The 24,973-nt window shown below is 43.3% G+C and overlaps 1 protein-coding gene across 1 annotated transcript in view; it reads right to left on the reverse strand.

Moving 5' to 3' along the window:
• The window catches only part of LOC140241585 (prominin-1-A-like), a 289,128-nt gene that overhangs the window by 196,023 nt on the left and 68,132 nt on the right, over positions 1 to 24,973 (reverse strand). Inside the window, exon 5 of the mRNA XM_072321318.1 lies at positions 22,530 to 22,650. Coding sequence (XP_072177419.1) covers positions 22,530 to 22,650 — 121 coding nt within the window. The remainder of the gene's footprint in view (positions 1 to 22,529; positions 22,651 to 24,973) is intronic.

A 24,973-nucleotide genomic window follows, 5' to 3' on the forward strand; every position in this document is an offset into this window, starting at 1 on the left:
AAAGCTTTCATTTAAAAAAAAAGTGAGGTTCTTAATCATCTTTAGTTCATCAAATCTTCAAAAAAAAAAAAATCAATATACTACAGTTTATATATTCAAAGGTCCCATTTACTTTAAGAATTTTAATTATCATCCAATATTTTCTCTTGAATTTGCAGTTTCTGACTTGAGTTCCACATTCAGCTCACAGTCTACAGTCAAATAAGTTCCGCTATAGATGAGTGATGATGTTCCGCTTGAACACTATCCATGTAGCATGATGATTGTAAACTGGTCATTAGCTGAATGCAATTCTATCCGATTCAATCATATGATGAAATAACCTTTGGGCAGCGTACAGGCATACACCCAGACAATATGCATTTCTGAAATAACCTTTGGGCAGCGTACAGGCATACACCCAAACAGCATACATTTCTTTCCTATCTGGGCCAGCGTACAGGCATCAACCCAAAGTTATTGATATTTTTGTGAGTGATATTTTCATTAAAAACACGGGGTAGCATACAGGCATACCCTTCCACGGTAACTTGCAACTTTCACTGAATACATGTATAGGGCAGCGTACAGGCATCATCCTTATGGGAATTATCTAATGCATTTTGACTTTTCTACACTTCTAATTTAAACATTTAAATGACTGAAAACTATACATATATACATTGCTTTCACTGGATGAACATTTTCCAAACCACCAATGCTGGTTTTCCAATGATTTCTACCGATCCACATCAGAGCGTCAGTCCATCACATAATCAGAGAAACACTTTGGCACCTGGCGTTGGCGTCTAGGTCGACTCCATCCTGATGGTTGACTGGGTGACGCGCTGAATTTGGACTCTCCACCTCAGTTCCCTCAGTCTGGTCACTGGTAGTCTCAACGTCCTTCTGCAGCGATGTCACCTCAACAGCAGCGTCGTGGTCGTCCGCCGTAGTCCCAGATTCCTGTGGCATCTCCCGTTGATGGTACTTCTTTACCTGCGATGCATTCCTGCGGTAGACAACTCCCTCCGGTGAGCTGACGGTCACCCGGCTGCCCTCTCTGGCTACCACTTTGTAGGGTTGCGGTCTGAACGGAGTGTCTAATTTCCCAGACACCTCGTTCCTCAGCAGTACCTCATCACCTGGCACCACATCTGAGCTTCTGGCACCCCTCTTAGCATCTGCATAGAGTTTTGCTTTGCTTTTCATCTCAGCATCATGATCTTTCAATTCCTGATCATTCACATAATCACTGAATACGAGCAGTTTCGTCCTGATTTTCTGCCCGAAGAGTAGCTCAGCTGGGCTCCTACCAGTAGTACTGTGTGGTGTAGCTCGGTACGCTGCAACATACACCAACAATGCCTCCTTCCAGTCCCTGTTCTCCGCCTGAGCGATTCTCATTCTCTTTTCCAGGGTTTGGTTTTGTCTCTCGACCTCTCCATTTGCCTGTGGCCACTTAGGTGTCACTCAATGATGATGAACACCCATCAGTTTCATGTAGTCACTAAACACCTCAGAAATGAACTGCGGCCCATTGTTGGAGTATAATGTCGATGGCAAGCCATGTCTGGCAAAAACCTCCGCTAGTGTTTTCTCAGCTGTTGTCGATCTCATTACGATGTATTCGTAATATCTGCTATAGTAATCGATGATTACTAGTATTGACTCCACAGATGGCAGCCATCCCAAGAAATCCACAGCAACATCAACCCAGGGTCCTGTGGGTGGCTGCAAACTCCTCACTGGCTCTGGTGGGCTGCCTCTGCTCGTAATCTGACAACCATGGCATGTCTTCACGAACTTCTCCACAGCCTTGTCAGACCCAGGCCACCAGACTTTGGTTCTTAGATTCTGCTTTGTTCCGACAACTCCCAAATGTCCTTCATGGGCTAGAGAAACTATCCGCGGTCTCAATGAGTTCGGAATAACTAGTCGGTTTCCCCTCAGAATGCATTGCCCAATAACAAAAAGCTCGTCCTCCACTGGCAAGTAGGCTTTGTGCTAACAATGACTCCAGTCTCCTTCAAGGATGTGCCTCCTGATATCCCTCAACTCAGGATCCTTCTCCGATTCTCTTTCTACTTCCTTCGTGGTTACTGCCCCGGGTGTAGCTTGCAGAGCGACAAATCGCACAAAGCTTTCCGCTTCCACCTCCAGCCTCGACGTCTTACTGGAACTTCCGGACAGCAGTCTCGACAAGGAATCGGCAATGTTCATCTTTCCTGCCACATGTACAACCTTGTATTTGTAGTGCTGTAGCCGTAAGACCCAGCGCTCGATCCTGGCGCACAGCTTGGATTTTGGTGAATAAATCACCTCTTACGGTTTGTGATCTGTCACCAACTGAAACTCAATTCCGTACAGATACGGATGAAACTTCTCACAAGCCCATACCAGTCCAAGAGCTTCCTTTTCCATCTGTGAATATCTTCTCTCTACACTTGTCAATGCTCGACTGGCGTAGGCGATGATCCTAGGCCCCTCAGCTTGTATCTGAACTAGAACAGCTCCCAGACCCACTGGACTCGCATCCGCAATCACCTTCATCGGTGCCTTGGGATCATAATAACCCAATGTCTCTGCACTTATGAGGGCATCCTTCAATGCATTGAACGCCGCCCGTTGCTCATGACCAAACTCAAATGGTACGTCCTTCCGGGTCACCTTTCTCAACGGCTCTGACAAAGTAGCGAAGTCGCGAATAAACTTAGCACAATAGTTCACTAGTCCTAGGAAACTCCGCATTTCTGTAGGATTCTGTGGCTCTCTGGCATTAGCAACAGCTTCAATCTTAGCCTTTGCTTGTCAGCCTGTGCCCCATGAAATCTAACTCGGTGACTCCGAACTTGCACTTCTGGGCATTGACTGTTAGTCCAGCATCCATCAGCTTTGCTAAGACTGCTCTAAGCCTGGCATCATGCTCTTCTCGGGACTTTGCATGAATGATGATGTCGTCTGAAATGTTTGTGACTCCAGGAATTCCCTGAATCTCACGGTGTATCTCATACTGGTATATTTCTGGGGCAGCATTGATGCCAAACAGAAGACGCTTATACCGGTATAGACCACAGTGTGTTACAAATGTTGTAACATCACGGGACTCTGGATCCAACTCAAGTTGATGGTATCCCCACTTAAGATCTATCTTTGAAAAGATCTTGCTGGTGGTCATTTCTTGCAACACTTCGTCTACAGTGGGAATTGGGTGCCTCTCCTGACGTATGGCTTCATTTGCTCGCCGTATATCGATGCATAACCTGACATCGTCATTGGTGTAGAGTTGTGTGATTCGTGTTAAAGGCTAACAAATCTACTGACTACCAGCTTGGACGACTCAATAAAGAGAAATATCACGGCGAATCTGGCATTTCACTTCTGGCTGTTTATTCTGCCATTTTCTGGTGTTCACACTACATTTCAACAACAGGGGGCGCTAGACCACATTAGTGGTCAACAACACTACATCACCTTTTTCCTTTTTTTATTTTTTGTTTTTGCTTCGTTTTGTTTTAACTCCAAACATCCAATTATTTTTTTTGTTTGTATTAAAACTGATCTAAAACCATTCTTTCAGAAACATATGAAATCTGTGCTGTGTCTGTAATGCACATTATCAGAAATATAGTTTCCAAATAATTCTTGTTCATTTTTTTCCCCAAAAGTTTCTTTTGAGATAACTCCAGAATTCCAGAAGATTTGGCTTGAAACAATTCAAACATGATAACTCTTAAAACACTGAAATGCTTGAAACACTTAAAACACTTGACAGCATAAGGGTGAACGTCATGTTCCAAAAACTTCACAGTCCGCTAATTGTCTAATATAAGCGCCATGTCTTGGGAGTGTAAAAATATGTAACAATCTGGTGAATAAAACGGATTGTTGGGTTCACAGAAAAGAGTTCAGCATTTTTTGAGTTCAGAGTTCAGAGTTCAATATTTTGGTATACAGAGCAGGATACTTGCAACCGGATCAGCATAGCGTAAAATGACCACGGAATGTGGAGTCCAAAGTTGGTATCATGCAATCGTAAGTCCAGCATGAACTTTCATATAGTTTCCATTCAGTCTTCCTGAATGTTCAAACTCTTTAGTTCACCAAATCTTTCCTTTTATCTTTTTTTTTTTTAATAGAAAAAACCCAAACAAGTAAAACCAAAAGGTCTAAAATCTACAAAAAATAATACAGCAACCGCTCAAGGTTCATGGTCGTAGGATCGAACCGGCAGTCGACGTCACCTACTGGATCGTCGCGCTCACATCTCGTAGTCCTGGAATCCAACTGGCATTCGACGTCGTCTATCAGATCGTCGCACTGGAGTCCTCCGGAACGGTCGTTGGGGTTGGGTGACATCGCCTGCATTGTCATCTGCAGGTAGGTCATCGATGTCGTCTTGTCGGTCTGCGATGTCATCGACATCAGAGTTAGGAGGGTCGTCATAATGGCGTACCTCAGCATTCACCTTCTTGAAGAACGAAATGTTCCTCTTTGTGACGCAGTTACCTCTCCTGGCTACGACAGAGTTGCCTTTTCTGCTGACAACGATCAGTGGTCTGTGGTCAAATGGAGAGCTAGCCTTTGACGACTTTGGCTGCCTGACCAGTACAACATCACCTGCTTTCACCTCATTGTGTTTGCTGTTCATAGCTTTGTCAGCATTCTGTTCCATCCTTTTCTTTTGGATGCTGTCTCTGTTCCTTATGATGCTCTCTGAGTCCACTTCATGCAGGGGAAGTGTGATATGTGGCAGCTCACACTTCATCTCTCGTCTGTTCAGGGCTTGGCACGGTGACAAATTCGTTGTCGAATGGGGTGTAGCTCGATAAGCTCTGAGAAACTTGAAGAGTTGCTGCTTCCAGCTTCGTCTCTCAGTATGAGCTGTTCTGATGACTTTCACAAGGGCTCTGTTAAACCGTTCAACAGCTCCATTAGCTCTAGGCCAGTACGGTGTCACCTTCCTATGGTTGAACCCCAGGTGATCGGCAAATGCACTGAACTCATGGCCACTGAATGGAGGTCCATTGTCACTTTTGACGGTAACTGGCACACCTGGTCGAGCAAATATTGCGTCGAGGGCAAGAAGAGTTGCTTTGGCTGATGTCGAAGAAACTATTTCTACTTCCGGGTATCTGCTGTAGTCGTCGATTACAACTAGCAGGTATTCACCTGATGGTAGTGGACCGAGAAAATCAGCCGAGACTTCTTGCCATGGTCCATCTGGGAGGTCCGTCATTCTGAGTGGTTCTGGTCTCTTAGCTCCATCTGATAGTGCAGCTTGGCAGGGTATGCATGACCTCACCTTCTCTTCCACCATCTGATCCAGTCTTGGGAACCAAACCTTTTCTCTGAGGAGGCTCTTTGTTTTCACAATTCCTTGGTGTGAGGCATGGGCCAGGTCTACTGCCTTGTTGACCAATTTTGTTGGGAGTACTAGTCTGTTTCCCCTGAGGATCACGCCTTCATGCACCGAAAATTGCTCTTTGCTTGACTGGTATAGCTTCAGTTCTGGCCTGTTCCAATATTCGTGTCTCTGCGTCTCAACGGCTGTCATCAGAAGTTGAAGATTCTCGTCTTCCAGTGTGGCTTGCATCACTCCAGCCAATGTCATTGCTTTGGGTACTGCATGGCTGCAGACATAGTTCAGGTACTGGCTATCTCTGTCTGGTGAGCGTGCTTCTACTTTGTCTTGGTGTCTGCTCAAGTAGTCGACTGGGTTTTCCTCATCTCTGCCGGGTCTGTACGCCAATTTGCAGTTGTATGGCATCAGTCTCAGTCTCCACCGTTCAATTCTGGCAGACAAAGGGGTTTGCTTCTCAAAGATCCTGAGCAGAGGTTTATGGTCTGTGATGACCTGGAATTGATGACCTGGAATTGAGCACCGTACAAGTAGAGGTGGAATCGTTCCACTGCCCACACAACAGCAAGCATCTCTCTCTCCGTCTGGGAGTATCTGGTCTCGGCGTCTGTCAAAGATCGACTTGCATACGAAATCGGTCGGTTGTTTTGGCAGCGCATCGCACCAAGGCCCTTGGGGCTCGCATCCACCAGTAGTACTGTGGGTTTGGTTGGATCAAAGTATGACATTGTCTGTGCGTTTGTCAGTACCTCTTTCAGTTTCTCAAATGCTCTGATTTCTGGCTCACCCCAAGTCCACTGTACATCCTGATGAGTCAATGCTCGAAGGGGTGCTGTAAGTGCAGCACAGTCCGGGATGAATCTGGATATGTAGGATGCCAGGCCTAGTAGTGACTTCATCTCTTTGGCATTCTGAGGGGCATCGGCATTGATTATGGCCTCGATTTTCCTTGGGTCTGGGCTCAATCCTCGCCTGCTGAAGACATGACCATAGAATGTCACAGAAGGTTGTGAGAATTGACACTTTTCTCTCTTGAGTCTGACATTGTGGGAGTTGAGTCGATCTAGCACTGCTTTCAGTCGGGAATCATGTTCAGCCTGATTTTTCCCGTGCAGCCTGGAAAATTTCACTAGTCGAGTTGACTCCAAACATCAGTCTCTTGTATCTCCTGAGGCCAACATGAGAGCTGAATGTTGTGATGTATCTGCTGCTTTCGTGTAACTCAAACTGGTGGTAGCCTGCTGTGAGATCTAGAGTGCTGAAGACTGTTGCACCATTCATGTCCTCTATGAGTTCATCCAGCGTCGGCATTGGGTGTCTCTCTCGTTCTATGGCACGATTGGCTTCTCTCATGTCAATACAAATGCGTACCTGTCCGTCAGATTTCGGTACGACAACAATGGGGCTGATCCAGGGGGTAGGTCCATCGATTTTCTCGATTATGTCCTCTTTCTCTAGTCTCTCCAGTTCCTTCTCCACGTCCTTTCTCGTGTAGAACGGGACACGACGATGCTTCTGTTGCTTTGGTTTCACCTCTTGATTGATGTGTAGCTTGATTTGCTTTCCCTTCACCTTTCCTGTGCCCTGGAATAGAGTTGCATACTTCATGAAGATCTCGTCAGTCAGAGTGGTAAATACCTGGTTGATGGAGATCAATTTGAGCACGGATGCAGTCTCAAAACTCAGCAAATTGCCTGTGTTGGAATTCACGACAAAAAATTCTGCATCACAGCGTGTGTGTTGTTTCGTCTGGAGAGGCACATTTACAACACCAATGACTGGAATGGGCTCATCTGATCCATACGGAAAAATGTGAGAATGGGCCTTATGCAGTTTGAACTTGTGCGAGGTTTTCAGGTCATGGAATGTGGGTGCGTCCATGATATTCACTGTCGCCCCGGAATCGATGATCACCTCCATTCCTTTGTCACCAACCGTCAGCTGTGTAGTGGGTAAGTGCTTGTGTCCGTTCTGAGCACTGTAGATTTTGTCTCGAATGGTGAGTGGAATATTCATCATCTGGTTGGTTGACACTGGTTCCTGTCGCATCATCGCCATCCTTTACATTGATTTTCCTACTCCGTGATGAGGAATGGCATACTTTGGCGAAATGGCCCGTCATGTTGCACGCCTTGCACTGCTTTCCTGCTGCTGGGCAGGACGTCTGATGGGGGTATGGGCCTCCACAGTAATAATATGTCCCAGAAGGCTTTGGTGTCGTTTGAGGACGTGTGGCGTTTTGATTATGGACATGCTGCTTCTGGCCGTCCTGTTTGTAACTTCTGAATTGGGATGACTTATTCGCCCTTGGGGGTCTGCGGCCTCTATTCCGCTGAAGACTGCGACCTCTTGTAGCATTGACAGCATTGTGAGTGGTGTCCGGTGATTTGAAAGCTCTGGCCTGTACTTCACTGGCTTCCAGAGCCCGCCCAATATCCAGCAATTTAGTCAGTGTTAGATCATCCCCCTTGCTGAGGGCTTGCCGACGGAGTTTAGGAGACTGACAGTGGGCGATTACCTGAGCCATTATCTCCCTGTCAGTATCTGTAAACTTGCAGTTTTTTGCAAGCATGCGAAGGCGAGTGACATACTGGTCAAGGGACTCGGTTTGTTCTTGCTTTCCCTGGCGGAAGATGTACACTTCATACATCGAATTGGACTTTGGCTGAAAATACTTGTTTAAGGCATCGACAGCTTTTTCATAGTCATCGTCGTCACCTACGTGTTGGAGGGTATCGAAGATTTCGTCCACCTTCGGTCCAGCATAGTGGAGCAAGAGGGCTCTTTTTAGTTTGGCTGAAGAGATGTCTAGTGCCACCATTAACCATTCAAAGCGACTTAGCCACTTGGTCCACTGAGGGCCAGGATTGTTGTCAGTATCAACAAACGGTGGAAAAGCTGGTAAGGCACTCATTCTACTTGTGTACTTGTATTAAAAAACAAACGAAGGCTACGATTACTGGTACTCACTCAGCTCACTGCACGGTGACGACGTCATGCACTCGTTGACACCATGGAAGACAATGCATGGGACTACAGGGATGAATTACTGCATTGCTATCACGTACTGGAAGCATTCGTTGGGGCCCGCTGATCTGCAGCAAACACGGGCTCGTAAGCACATTACAAACTTCTCGTCGCCATTGTAGAGTTGTGTGATTCGTGTTAAAGGCTAACAAATCTACTGACTACCAGCTTGGACGACTCAATAAAGAGAAATATCACGGCGAATCTGGCGTTTCACTTCTGGCTGTTTATTCTGCCATTTTCTGGTGTTCACACTACATTTCAACAACAGGGGGCGCTAGGCCACATTAGTGGTCAACAACACTACAATTGGGTTTTGGCACGATGACCACCGGGCTCACCCACGCAGTTGAATGTTCCACTGGTTCTATGACATCAAGATCAATGAGTTCCTGTATCTTCCTTTCAACCTTGTCACAAATACCAAAGGGGGTTCTCCGCACTGGTTGTGCAATTGGCTTCACAGTCGCATCGATTGCTAACTTCACTTGTCTCCCCTTCAGTTTACCAACACCGTGGAATACAGGTTCAAACTCATCCTTCAAATATGCATACTCCTGCGTCACTGAGTTCACTCGAGTAGCCTGCACACCACCTTGTAGAATTCCCAACTCACTGGCAGTACTCTTGGAAAGCAGAGGCTCCCCATCTTCTTCGATGACGACAAAATCTGCCTCAACACGCCTCTTGCCAGCTTCAACAAAGGCGGTAAAACAGCCAACTGTGTGAAGAGGCTCCTTCGATGCATAGGGATACAATTTCCTCTTACACCTTCTGGACGCACACACGATCCTCTTTGACTTCAATGTTTCCCATAGAGCACGATCGATCACGTTACTGTCACTTCCACTGTCCACAATGACAGGTACAGACACTCCACCAATGATGACTTCAACCTTCTCATGCTCACTGGTGACACCATGGATACCAAACTGGTAATATTTGTCGTCCTTGTGTTTAAATGCACAGTCACCATCACGACTAGCCATCTCAGTTTCATCATCAGATGACTCACCTTCCATAGGCCGTACTTGACGACCCTTCTTGGATTTCTGTGTAGTGTTAGCCGCTTTATGTCTCTCCTTGCGATGGTCCTTATCTTTCCCTTTGTTTCCGCTCTTGCACTTTTTCACGAAGTGATCTCGACCACCACACGAGCGACATGTTTTTCCTCGTGCAGGGCATGACATAGCAGTGCTCAAATGTCCAAACATTCCACACCCGTAGCATTCACGTCCACTCTCATGACTGTCAACATTTCGGTTGGACTTATCTTTGCTATTGTATGGTTTCCTCTTCGAGCTCAGTTGGTTGACTTTACCATTCCCCTGGCCATGGTTACCATCTAACCTCATCGACTGGAACTGGTTCTCAACCGCCTCAAAATTAGCTGCTATCTTCAAAGCTTCTGCCAGGGTGAGTACATTTCCTTTTTCCAACAATTTCCTCCTCAAATTGTTTGACCGGCAACAGTGCACAACTTGATCCCTCAATTGATCATTCAAATCTGCTCCAAAGTTACACCCTTCTGCCGCTCGTTGTAAACGAGTTACATACTGCGCGACTGTCTCACTGTCTTGCTGTTTGATCTGTCTGAAAACGTGTCTCCGGAAGGTACAATTCGTTTTCACAACATAATGCTTCTTCAAAGCATTTACAGCTTTGTCATAATCGGCCTTGCCACCAGTGTCCGGTAGGTTCTTGAACGTCTCTCTCATGGCTGCACCAGCGGTGTATAGCAGTAAAGCCCTTCTACGAGTTAGCTTCTCCTTCTGCACGATGTCCGCCCAGCTGTGTCCGTGTCAGCGTCAACAAACAACCCCAAGCTGTCGGCGTAGGCATCAAACTCTTCGTACCATGCCTCCCATCGGGCGCTCACTACACTGGTGTCCCCGCTTGGATCGAACGACGAAACACCCTTTATTCCGCTGACTTCAAAACCTCCGGTGGCCCTTTTGCATTACAATCCTTCTAAAGACATTAAACTTGATCCTCGTCGCCAATGTCGCATCTCAGCCTATATTCCCAGGCTAGATGGAAGAGATATCAGACACCATTAACTGAGAAGCATGATCACTGCTTTATTGGTATCTCCCACACTCGTACTCGCGCCGCTATACATCGCGCACATGCGATTTGACCCAGAGGTCACATAGCTTCATTTGCATAAAGTGCAATCTCATTTGCATATCATGACAGAGAGAAGTCGAGTGTTCTTTTGTTGTGCGAGAAAAGTGAAAATATGTTGAATTTTCTTTATTCTTTCTTTATATCGTTGTACATATGTGTCATCACAAGCTATATAGCAGTCTTCTCATCCAGCCGTGACTGAGCAGAAACTTAAAAAATTCATAACTTTTGAACGGGTCGTCCGATTTTCCTCAAACTCTCACTGATGTGTTCTACTAATATTGCTGCATTCACTCAACCAATATGTCTATGATGGTGAACTTGTCCTTTAATCTAGGAGGTTTGGACCCCCTAGGCCCCCCAAGGAAAGCATGGGGGCCCATTCAAATACTTTGAGACCCTATCTCCCTAGCAATGCTACTTGCCAAGTTTGGTAAAAACTATGTTGTTTCCAGCAAAAAGATGAGATGAAAATGATGAAAACGATGAAAATTCAGGTCAGAATTGGGATCCACTTGGAACTACAGTCATCAATGTACAAACTCAAAGTTTAACTTTGCTTTATCACTTCTGGTTCTAGAGAAGAATTGGAAATATTCCTTAATGTTGAAGGGGGGGGGGGGGGAATTAGGCCCCCTCAGGTCCCCCAAGTGGAGCATGTTGCCCTGTTGAACAAATTGAGATCTTAACCCCCTGGCATGCTACCTGTCATGTTTGGCGAATATTCATCAAGGGGTTTTCAACAATTATGAACATGTACAATTTACATCACCATTTGGACCCATCCCATCCCACTCCCTTAGGTCCCAAGAGGGAGGGGGGGGGGGGGGACACCCCTGATTCTGCCATAAACAAACTTGAAACAACAGTCATCAATATACTGACTCACTGTATTAACTTATAGCTCAATCACTTCTGGTTCTCGAGAAAATCTTCAAAGATTCCTTACTGAGGGGTGGGTTTGGCCCTCCTGGGGGCCCCCAGGTGGGGCACAGTGCCCATTTGATGGAATTGAGATTCTATCCCCCTAGGGATGCTACCTGCCAAGTTTGGTGAAAATTCATTATGGGGTTTTCAAGAAAAAGATGAAAATTTACAATTTAGGCCACATTAGGACACCTCCCTACCCCTCTCCCCTGGGCCCCAAGGGGGACACCCCAGATTCCGCCATGAACAAACTTGAACCTACAGTCATCAATGTACCAACTCATAGTATTAACTTAGCTCTATCACTTTTGGTTCTAGACAAAAAGATTTTCTAAGATTCCTTAATTTTTTTTATTATTATTTTTTTATTTTTTTTATTATTTTATTTTATTTTATTTTTTTTTTTTTTGGGGGGGGGGGGGGTTGGGCCCCTCTGGGCCCCCAGGTGGGGCATGGTACCCATTTTGAACAATTTGAGATCCTATCCCCCTAGGGATGCTACCTGCCAAGTTTGGTGAAAATCGGTCATTGGGTTCTCAAGAAGAAGATGAAATTGTAAAAAGTTTACGCACAATGGACGACGGACGCCGGACGACGGATACCATGAGTCACTTCAAGAAGTGAAATTTAGCACTTTCACTTGACCTTTGACCTTTTGGCAAAAAACTTCCCAGAGAATCTCTATTGGGTAAATACATGTATATATTAAAGGACAAGTTCACCTTCATTAACATAAGGATTGAGAGAATGTAGCAACATTAGTAGAACACATCATTGAAAGTTTGAGGAAAATTGGACAATCCGTTCAAAAGTTATGAATTTTTGAAGTTTTTGTGCAGTCACCGCTGGATGAGAAGACTACTGCAGTGTATGATGTCACATGCGTACAACAATATAAGGAAAATATAAAGAGAATTTCACAAAATTTCATTTTTTGAAAAAAGTACACATTCCCTTGACTCGTTACTGACATATGTTATGGGTAATACTATTCCCATTGCCTTTAGAAAGAGGCAAGTCAAGTGCTCTTTTATTATGCGAAAAAAGTGAAAATATGTTGAATTTTCTTTACATTTTCTTTATACTGTTGTACTCATATGACCTCACGAGCCTTAGTAGTCTCCTCATCCAGCGGTTCCGACACAAAAATTTTAAAAATTCATAACTTTTGCAGCGATTGTCCAATTTTCCTCAAACTTTCACTGGTGTGTTCTACTAATATTGCTGCATTCTCTCAATCCCTATGTTTATGAAGGTGAACTTGTCCTTTAAGTTTCATGAAAAATCCGGCATGCATTGCATAAATATGAGGGAAATAGTGAAACTCTGAGGAGTTGACCTTGAACTTTGACCCCCTGACCTTTGACCAATGACCCCAAATTCCCTAGATAATTACCTCCAGTCAGTACATGCATATGTACTAAGTTCCATGAAGATACATTTACCTTGAACCATTTGTGAGATACCTTTGACCTCAGATCATGATCCTAAACTCTCTCTGGAGAATCTTTTTTTGGTAGTACATGTATACACTAAGTTTCAAGAAATACCTTCATGTGTTGCATAGATATGGGGAAAAAGTGAATTTTAAGCATTTGACCTTGAGCATGTGGACCCAAAAGTTAATAGGCACAACTTTGCCCACTCATACATAAGTATATATGCCAAGTTTCATTAGGATACGGCCAGGGTTGTCCATAAAAGCCGGGTACCGGGTATTTTACCCGTCTATTCATTCAGTTGTTGCCGGCTATCGAATCAGCTGCCAGTATTATCTTAAATTGGCTTTTATTGCATCACCTTACTTGTGAATTGTCTGTTTTCTGTTGTCAAGCATGCATGCGATATGGCCACATATACACGGCGGTGATCGGTGATCGACGAGACGGTTGACAATTACAATAGCTCGCAAGCTAGTTCTGGATCTCGCCATCCGTGCTCCGTCACGCGATCACTGCAGTATTTATAGTCTATGGTGCATGCAGTACACAGAACGTCGAACAAACGTTTGACGCGTACGCGCGAGCTTACACACAGCTAGCTAGCTAGCCTCCGTACTGTGTAGAGAATTACTGTATACATACCGCGATCACGAGCCCAGCCTAGCCACCTATAGCGCCTATCGCGATGAGATGGAGGGGAAAAGGCCAAGGAAACGTCAGTCCCAGGCAACACTACAAGCATATTTTGCCCCGGCCCCCAAAACGAAATGCTCTGGTAAGTACTGTAAAACGAGGAATTTTCGCGTGCATTTTAATTTCGCGAATTTCGCGAGAGCCAAAATTTTTGGTCTGCATACACATACTAGTAATAGATGCGGAGATCAGATACAATGCAGTACACTGTACGGTTCGCTGACTTGTATTGTACAGCTATACTACGTTGTACGAGTGCAGTATACTGAGCAACCTAAATCAATGTAGTAGACCTAGTGCGCGATTAAGTTGTAAAACAAACAGTACTAGTACTATCCTAGCACCCTGTCACTCGGGATTTCTTTCAAAAGTCTCCCAATATATTAGGAACTTCAAAACAATCTAAAGAAACTAGTATACTATAGTACTTGTAATCAAAATTCGGTAGGCCCTACTCATAAATTGGAATCGCTACTACACGTACAGTATTTACACTCTAATCTCTAGCTGCCTAGCGCCTATGCTGTCGATGATCATGGTGATACTAAGTACTAGAATGCACGCTTGCACTGCGCACGCAGTGCAAAAGCTACGTACGTCCATGCTACTGAGTTCAGACTTCTTGATCTGAGCATCGACGATTTATCGTGCTAGTAGTATTGAAGCTCCGTGGTAGTATCTACTGTGATGACGGATGCGTATTGGGGCCGTACGTCCTTCCTCCCTAGCCGCCGGTGGCCGAGCCCGCGCGCGCGCCCTACTGGTGCATGGATGGCTGGCAAACAGCCGGGCGCGCTGCTAGCTGAAGCCCTCACTTTGCGGCTTGGGCAGCTCCCACTCTTGTAGTGGCGATGTTTGCGATGAATAGAGAAATCCGTGCTAACTTGAGTACTCGTACAGCACAATGTGCAAGGTGCGCTCAGGAGGAATGACCAATTTACCCATTCCAAGCAATGGAACTGATCCAAATCGAGGACACTTGTCTTCTACTGCGTGTAGTACCGAGTACTAGTACTCGAGTGTACAGTTACTGTATTAGCACGTATACACACACAGCTTTCTTTCTTGAGTATTTTATTTCTCATGATAAATATATACAAAAATCATAGGCAATAACAAAGCTTCATCAAATAATGACATAATAATAAAATGAGAATATGTACATGTATATCATTTACAAAATCATGAACAAAGTAACAAGTACAAGCTTTCAAAAGAACATGAGAGAAGAGGAACTAATAAGAAGCAAGGCTTGTAAGGCATTAGTTCCTCATCGGTTTAAATACAACTTAATAACTAAATTTAGCATAAATTGTGTATACATATGATTTATGATATCAATATTTTTTTCTTTCCAAACAGATGGTACTCCTGTGCCAAGTTCCAAGAAGGGTGATCAAGATTCCCCATCTGTTCCCATTTCAGGGGTCAATAAAGATTCTTCCCTGCCAATTCCGGACAGAAATGATCATCAAGACTCTCCCTCAGTGGACAGCTTGCAGGCTTGTAGTGATGAAAGGAATGTAAGCCACCAGCATGGACCACATGTAGAAGAAACTGTGCCAAGCTCAAGTGGTTGTAGTGATAAAGGAAACAAGGGCCGCCAACATGTAGCTCATGTAGAAGAGAATGTTATGCTTAGCACAATAGGAGAACACTTCAGTTTTGAGAAACAGAAGATTCACAGCTTTTATCACTGTAAAAAGTGTTCATCAATAAGCCAAGAGGAAGTGAACATTCAGCGTTCTTTGAAATATAAGTTCAACCACAACTGGATATCAGACAAAGTAACATTTTGCTCTGAAACTGGCATTTATTGGCTTGTCTACAGTGAACAAGAACATGGAATGTACTGTGTATTATGCAGGAAACACAATTCCCAGAATGACAGAAACAAGAGCAAAATCTTCAATAAAGATGCTGCAACTAGATTTCGCAGGGAAGCACTGCAGGACCATACTGCCAGCAAGCAACACCGATCGGCCGTAACGTCTGAGTTGATTAGCAGGGTGTCCGTCTTTCACCATGAATATGTGGAACAGAAAGAGAATGTGGATACTGTACTTTTCAATGTATTTTCTTCCTGCTATTTTTTAGCTAAGGAAGAGATTACCAACCGGAAGATAATTCCGCTGATAAGCTTTCTTCAGGTAGTAGGACTGAATATGAAATCGTTCCACCACACTTCACAAAGATCGGTACGTGAATTGTTCATATGTCTAGGTGAGACAATTAAGGAGATGGTAGTAACCAGAGTTGCAGAGGCTGGAATGTATGGTGTTTTGTTTGATGATGCGACAGACATTGCTGTTATTGAACAGATGGTCACCTTTGAGAGCTATGTGAATCAGGAGACTGCATCAACACAAGTAGACTTCCTCTCTGTAACAAATGTCCTTGAGGATCCCGATAGTGAAGGTGCAAATGCTAAAGTCCTCTTCACAAAGCTAATGAAAGAGCTTGATAAATGTGACTTAGATGTGGCTGATTTCATGGGATTAGTGACGGATGGTGCCGCAGTTATGACTGGAGCAACTGGCGGATTGGCAGCACTAATCAAAAAGGAAAACAAGGAAATGATATCTGTACACTGCATTTGCCACAGACTATCACTGGCTTGTACCAGATCCACTGATGAAACAAACTATCTGCCAGTTGTTGAGACAATCCTGCGCCAACTGTGGAAATTCTACGAGAATTCTCCGAAGAGAACAGCGCAGTTCATGAAGACCCAACTGGAGTATAAAGCTGCCGTTACACCGACTCTGATTGGTGAAGCCAAGAAACTTGTTGTGCGCAAAATCCGCAAGGCATGCAGAACAAGATGGTTATCGCTAGATCATTCGGTGCAAGGTGTTTTCCATGACTTTGCTCCTTTGCTGCTTTCTCTGAATCATTTTGCTGAGAAGGATGCAGTAGCAACTGGACTCCTGAAGAAAATGAAAACAGCCAAATTCCTTGGGGTAATTCACATCTTGAAGGAAGTTCTACCAATTCTATCAACATTGAGCAAGATCTTTCAGTATGGGACTGTCAACTATGCAAGAATAGGGCCTGCATTGTCAGCAGCGAAAGCTGCTTTGAGAGAGGTCCTTGATTCGGGACGTGCGCTAGCAGACATGAGAAAGGACTTAGCAGAAGATGGTCGGCTGTCGACATGTGAACTTCACCCAACCGAACACCAGTACAATGAGGTTTCATCGATGCTCCAGAAGTATGTTTCTGCACTTGAAGAGAACCTCGACCACCGGTTTAAAGAAGCATTACCGGTCCTACAGAGCTTCTCCATCTTTGACCCCATGTCTTGCTCTGAGGATTTGAGTTATGGTAGAGCTGAGATCAAAATCCTTGGAAAGCACTTCTTCCCAGATTGTACAGATTCTAGAAGAAAGCTTGATGCCGAGTGGTGCAATTTCAAGTATGAGATGCTGCAATGGCAGAACAGAACTGAATTGAGAACAGCCACCAAGTCACCCACCGAATGGGTACTTGGTAGAATAATGAAAATGAAACAAACATACATGTGTACCCCAAACTGTTCTACATAGCGCAAGTATGTGCCACATTACCAGTATCAAATGCTTGGCCAGAGCGTGGTGTGAGTGCAATGAAAAGAATCATGACACGGCTCAGGAGTCGACTTGGTAATGACCAAAAAATTGTCCTGTTTGTAGGGCAATTTGTCAATCAGTTGCAATGAAAACATCTCGACGGAAGAAATTCATGAATTTGAATAACAAAGCAGTACCCGCTGCATGCTATAAGGATTAGAACCAACACTTGCTGTCGGGCGAAAGCTCGGTGGTCTAGTGGAGATGACGCCTGTCCGGTGATCAGGAGGTCGTAGGTTCGAATCCTGCTCGAGTATGTACGCCCATGATTTTTTATCATGGCTACTACTAAAAACACTGATCAATTCAGTGCTTATTTACGTCGATGTAGGGCAATTTGTCAATCAGTTGCAATGAAAACATCTCGACGGAAGAAATTCATGAATTTGATAATGAAGCTATTTGAAATAAGAAACCTTGAGAGTAACCTTGACATGACGGACAAAAAGATTCACTATCCTTGACTGATAAACTTTTGTTCTTAATTCCCTTGAGTCATCCCCATGTCGGCCGTCGGCCGCAGGAGAGTATCCTGCATTGGACGGCGCGGGTTTCATCCCCGCTCTGCCTCCGTGTCGACGAAAAAGACAAATTAATTAGATAGATGCATAATGCATTTTTGTGCATGACGAAAGAGCCGAGCGTTTTAATATTCACCGATCCTGCGCTGGACTCCTGATTTCTCAATCGTCCAACTTTAGCTTGCAGAGACCAGTGGGGATACTAAAGATGATGGGGTGCAGCGAAATCTCTGTCATCTTCCGGCGGACACGTACGCACGCACACAGTTCTGTGATGTACTCGCGGGTATTGTGGTATGCCAGTGTGTGGCCTGTGCCTGTGTATGCATTGCAACGATGGTTACAAGAAACACTTGTCACTATCTGCGTGCGCGTGATATGGACTCTCATATGATATAGTATAATACACGGCGCGGTCATACAAGGGCATTTACGTACAGTGACGTTCGCCATTGGCGTGCCCAAATGAAAACAATGAATGCTGTTATTTTATTGTATTTTGCACAACTGCAGGATACTATGCAGCTCAGGTACGTCATTTAGGTTACTCTCGAGTCAGGTATCATTGTACTCAAACTGTTTAGGACGGCGAAATAGCAACTTAAATTTTGTCCTTGCCAATCGTATCCTTCCATATCAGATTACACACACCGCTGTCCATTCGTATACTGTACTGCGTAGCTGCTGTAAACATGAATATTCATAAGATGAGCGGACGTAGGGGAAACCCTCGCTTTGCACACCGCCATTTTTTTTTTTTGAAATTCCAAGTGGATATAAAATAGGTGGTTCTATGGTTCATCACACCAAGTTTGGGTGATAAAAATAAAAAAGAGGGAGCAAATGAAGACTAAAAGAATAGTCTTCTTTCTCCCATAACGTGGGAAAAATATTAAAGAAAAAATACGAGACCCTGAGACCCTGGATTCCCACAGGTGCCTTATATTCTTATTATGACTATGATCTCCCCTTCCCCAAATAATAATTATGATTATAATGATAATATAATAATAATGAAAATGATACTACTACTACTACTACTACTAATTATTATTATTATAAAATAATAATCATAATAATGGTCATATTTATAATAATAATAACAATAACGATGATAATAATGATAATGTACAGTCTGAAGCAGATAAACGGGTGGTTCTATGATCTATCAAACCAAGGTTTGGCGATGAAAACAAAAAGAAGAGAGCAAATGAAGACGAAAATATTTTATTTCTCTCAGCATAAGATTACGTATGTTAGTGCAGTAAAGCAGTTTTGGACAGTTTGCGCAGGACTGTCTTCAGAAAGTACGATAATACGCCAACGGCAGTCTGTACTTTACTGTAAGAAGAAGAAGAAGAAAAGCTTTTTATCAAGAGCAGAAAAATAGGGCAAACAGATTTTTACAAATCTTAACAAATTAACATTTCTGCCTCCCTTGGTTGATCATCCTTATATAATGACTCTACTCTCTCCTCTCCCCTAAATAAAATAACAAGAGACCCGGGGGTCATGCGCTCACCTGAGTATCGCAAGTTCACCTTCCATGCATTCTTGCAGACTCTTACCTGAGAACATTGGAAACTTATGGTGGGGGTAGCTTTGAGAATGGGGGCATGGTGTCCATTTACATATTCCATCACACTGGTAAAAATACCTGCCAAGTACACTGTACTTTATAGAATGTTGGATTATGCAGCTTGGGAAAAAAGACTTAAAACTCTATCACTTTTGATTAGAACTAGAGAAAAATATTATTGAATCTTCATTAATTTAGGAGGTTTGGACCCCCTGGGGCCCCAGGGAAAGCATGGTGCCCATTCAAACACTTTGAGATCTTATCCCTATGGGAATGCTACTTGACAAGTTTGGTGAAAATCCATTATGCTGTTTTCAGCAAGAAGATGAAAATTTAGGCCCGCATTTGGACCCCCCTCCCCATACCATCCCGCTTCCTTGGGTCCCAAGGGGGGGGGGGGGGAGGGCACCCCTGATTCTCCCATGAACAAACTTGAAACAACAGTCATCAATATACTGACTCATTGTATTAACTTAGCTCAATCATTTCTGGTTTTAGAGAAAATCTGTAAAGGGGGGGGGGGGGACCCCTGGGCCCCCCAGGTGGGGCATGGTGCCCATTTGATGGAATTGAGATTCTACTCCCCTAGGGATGCTACCTGCCAAGTTTGGTGAATATTAGTAATAGGGTTTTCAAGAAAAAGACGAAAATTTACAATTTCGGTCCAAATTTAGGCCCCCTGGGGCCCCCAGGTGGGGCATGGTGCCCATTTGATGGGAATGAGATTCTTTCCCCCCTAGGGATGCTACCTGCCAACTTTGGTGAAAATTCATTGTGGCATTTTCAAGAAAAAGATGAAAATGTACAATTTGGGCCCCATTAGGACCCCTTCCCTGGGTCCCAAGTGAGCACCCCTGATTCCGCCATGAACAAACTTGAAACTACAGTCATTAATGTACTAATTCATAGTATTAACTTAGCTCTATCACTTCTGTATCTAGAGAAGAAGATTTTTTAAGATTCCTTAATTTTGAGGGGTTTGGGCCCCTCTGGGGGCCCCCCAGGTGGGGTATGGTGCCCACTTGAACAAAATTGAGATCCTAATACACTGAGATAATGATAATAATACAATAGGCCAATGCAAATGACGGGGAAGGGGTGCTATGTCAATCCATAAATAAGAGTGGGCGGAAGAGACACAAACAGGTGCTGGATTGTTTTAATGTTTTAAGTGTAATATCAATGATAATGAAGCTATTTGAAACTTTTAACAGTCGTAGAGTAACCTTGATATGACGGGGGAAAAAAAAGATATTCACTATCCTTTACCAATAAACTTTTTTCCTAATTCCCTTGATTCATCCCCATGTTAATGAATTATATGAAATAATAATAAAACCGAATGACTATGATCTCTCCTCCCACAAAATAATAATAATAATAATAATAATAATAATAATAATTATCATTATTACTATTATTATGATGATAATAAAAAATGAAAAAGTATGAATGACATAAATGGGTGGTTCTAGATCCATCAAACCAAGTTTTGATTATGAAAACAGAAATGAGGGAGCAAATGAAGACGAAAATATTCTTTGTGTATTTCTTCTCTCATAACGTGGTTGAAGAAATATTAAAGAAAAATACGAAGCCCTGAGACTGTGCCTAATGACTATGATCCCCCTCCACAAATAATTATTAAAGCAATATAACAATAGGGGCCTAATAAGAATAATAATATGATAATAATGATGATGATGTATAGTCTAAAGCAGATAAATGGATGGTTCTATGATCTTTCAAACCAAGTTTTGGTGATGAAAAACAAAAGGGAGGGAGCAAATGAAGACGAAAATATTATATTTTTCTCTCAAAATGTGGGAAAAGAAATAGGAATGAAAAAAAAAAAATGCGTGGACTTGAGACCAGCCACGGATTCCCTTGGGTGCCTGCATGGATGCAAGAGCAGAGGGTATAATTAATATCAAAGTCATAGTGTCAATAGTATCTCCCCATTCCGACGGGAAGAATCTGTGTGCAGAACTTTCGGAGAGTCTCAAGCGTTTTAGACATTTTTCCCTGAATGTTCTTTTTTTTTTTTTGTTCTATGGGGGTGGAAATGTGTGTGTGTGTGTGTGTGTGTGTGTGAGAGGGGGGGGTGGTCATAGGTAGAAGAGAGCACAAGAAACGAAAGAATGAGAAAACTTTTCTTTTCATTTCATCAATAACAAGGAAAAGTAGAAATTACGCGGTGCGTAATATATGTCCCCGCCGGAAGTAGCATTTTGTAGCAAATGTACAATACAGGTCAAAAATCAAGGTCAAAGGTCAAAGAAGTCAAAGGTCAAAATTCTGTGTAGAAGTTCTGAAGCCCTCACCTAGTGCCATCACATAAAGCAAACGGAATTGAAATCGGGTTAGAAATGGCGAAGGAGTAGCATTTTGTAGCAAAATGTACAATACAGGTCAAAAATCAAGGTCAAAGATCAAAGAAGTCAAAGGTCAAAATTCTGTGTAGAAGTTTTGAAGCCCTCACCTAGTGCCATCACATAAATCAAAACGGAATTGAAATCGGGTTAGAAATGGCGAAGGAGTAGCATTTTGTAGCAAAATGTACAATACAGGTCAAAAATCAAGGTCAAAGGTCAAAATTCTGTGTAGAAGTTTTGAATCCCTCACATAAAGCAAACGGAATCGAAATCGGGTTAGAAATGGCGGAGTAGCATTTTGTAGCCAATGTACAATATAGGTCAAAAATCAAGGTCAAAGGTCAAAGAAGTCAAAGGTCAAAATTCTGTGTAAAAGTTTTGAAGCCCTCACCTAGTGCCATTACTTAAAGCAAACGGAATCGAAATCGGGTTAGAAATGGCGAAGGAGTAGCATTTTGAAGCAAAATGTACAATATAGGTCAAAGGTCACAACTGAAATTCTGTGTACAAGTTTCAAAGCTCCCATGTAGTGCTATCATATAAAGCAAACAGAATCAAAATCGGCTCATAAATGACAGAGAAGTAGCAAATTAAACATTTTGATCACACACGGACGCACAGACGGACGGACGGACAGACGGACACACACACGTACGGAGCCCGTTTCATAGTCCCCTGCTCGAACTCGTTCGGCGGGGACAAAAAAGTGCAAAATCATATATATGAGAAAAAAAAAAACCCTCAGACCCGTGGATTTCCACGGGTGCTGCTAGTAATGCAATATAAAGGCACAGGAAAGAATTTATCAAGCTACAGTACAAAAAGCACAATTCACCTTAAGGAAATAATATATGAATGGTACCTAAAAGAGAAAATTGCTTACCTTAACAGTCTGGTTCACGTACACAATGAGATCTTCCACATTAGTCTGTATGCTGGGTTCAATTCTTCCGACTCCAGATGATATGTTTTGATTGGCTATGAATGATATTCCTGTCCCTATTCTGTAAACAAATCATATTGAATAGATATAAGTCATGAAGTCATGTCATCTAACAGACACAGATAGATATTTACAATCATTTACTTGAATGTGTTAGATGGCACATGGTGCACTTGCTTGTAACAAAGTGAGGATGTGTGAACTGCTAAACCCATTTATTACATATATGAAAGCACATATTCCTTTTGCTTGGCTGGACCCATTCAGAACATATGACAAGCATAAATGTTTGAACAAAATTGAAACAAGACAATCTTGACAATGCTAGACAATACTTTCACATGATTGGCAAGAAATTGGAATGGCATGACAGAAATTGATACTATGTACATTTCTTTTCCGAATTAAAACCAAGTTAAATTTGGCTAGCAAAATGGTTTCTGAGAGCAATTGTATGAGAATTTCAGCAAGTTTCATTGATATTGCTGTGCACTTTTAAAGGAGAAGTCCGGACGATTTTGAATAAATTTCACTATAATCTTCATAAATCAAGGACCATAATGACTAAGTTTCATTGAAAAATACCCTCCCAACTCGTCACAATCAATTTTTTAGCATCACTAATTTTGAATCATAACTGTTCAATTTCTGCACACCGGCGAAAAAGATCACGTGACGGCGTGACGTATTAGCATCACATTGCTTTTTGTTTGGAGCGTCAGCTGGCTCATGGAGCCCTACTTGAGCAACGGCGATACGGGCTGAGCAAGCGGTAGCGTTTCGCGTGGTTCCGGCCACGCAGCGGATGCACGCGGCATGATCTATTGCTTCACTTCGAAAATGCCGATGTGTGAAGCGTTTGGGTGTTCTAATAAACCGGGCGATGGCCAGAAGAAGAGTTTTTTTTGCCATTCCGAACCCAGAAAATGAGCGGGAAAGGTGCGCAAGATGGCTCTCCAATATTTTAATTGATAAGTTTGTCGTCAAAACTTACAAATACTACTCGATGCAGCTCCAGCCTCGTCATACTCCCCATCGGCGGCGTAACTGCAACCAGCAGCCCCATACACATAGCGTAATGGGGCTGCGCACTGTAGCATTCAGGATCATGATAAGGTAGTATCGCGGATAAATATCGACTTAAAATCGAAAAATTTCTTCAATTTGAAGACTTACCAGTGAGGTTGAAGTATTGACAACAGGCTTTGGGTAACGCTTGGTTCTGCCAATAGTCCCTTTCTGTTCGAATTAATGACTTAATGTGACTCTGTCGAGAGGAGCCTGGGAGAGACACACTGAATTGACGGCCAGCGCATAACCGGTCGTCAATGGATTTGATTGTGCGCGTGTGATGTGTGCGCAAAGAGATGTCTCTTTGTGTGTGCGCCTGTGCTGGCCGTCAATAATTCAGTATAGCTCTCCAAGGTTCCTCTCGACCTAGTCACATTAAGTCATCAATTTGAACAGAAAGGGATGGCAGAAACAAACGTTACCCAAAGCCTGTTGTCAATACTTTAACTTTACTGTTAAGTCTTCAAATTGAAGAAATATTTCTATTTTAAGTTGATATTTATCCGCGATACTACCTTATCATGATCCTGAATGCTACAATACGCAGTCCCATTGCGCTATGTGTATGGGGCTGCTGGTCGCAGTTACTGGTGGCGGTACTATGATGAAGCTGGCGCTGGCGTTTCTTCCGCGTTTCAAGTTATACTGTCGTAATTTACCACCGTCAGACATACTCAACAGTCTCGGACAACAAAAGAGGCAATAATTCTGAAAATGACAGACTGATTTCAGATTGTTCACACTCAGAAGTCGAAAAAAACTATCGTGGATTGGGATAGCATTTGGCAGCAGCAGACGTAAATGTATGCCTGATCACTCTGATGACAACAACAGCCAATGAATTGTAAATGATGGGGTGGACACTAATAAGTACGGCAGTATTACAATACATATAATATTTCAATGAAATGAAAATGTTATAACATTGCAACTATTTTACATTAATCTTTGACAGATTTTATATAGATATATACCGAAGATCATTTGAATAAAGGAATACAGCATTTGGCAACAGCACTCCTAAAACAGTGTACGGACTCCTGCGGTAGCGCCAACTAGGCAGACCTCGGCAGGCATGCAGATACCGCGCCGCAGTCAGCAGTGCAATGGGAGATTGATGCGTAGCTGGGCTGCGCTCGCGGTACTCTGCTGAGGAAAGTGAGTCTGTGACGTCACGCGCAATGCATACTGGGACAGATAGTACGAAGGGCTGCTCACGACGGATTCGAACATGAAGAATTACCTTATTTTTTTTAAAAATCATAGTAAATGTATCTGATGGTCTTTTCTCGTCGGGAAAAGGGTAATAGGTT

This window comes from Diadema setosum, chromosome 18 (assembly GCF_964275005.1).
Source record: "Diadema setosum chromosome 18, eeDiaSeto1, whole genome shotgun sequence".
In the NCBI taxonomy this organism is placed as follows: Eukaryota; Metazoa; Echinodermata; class Echinoidea; order Diadematoida; family Diadematidae; genus Diadema; species Diadema setosum.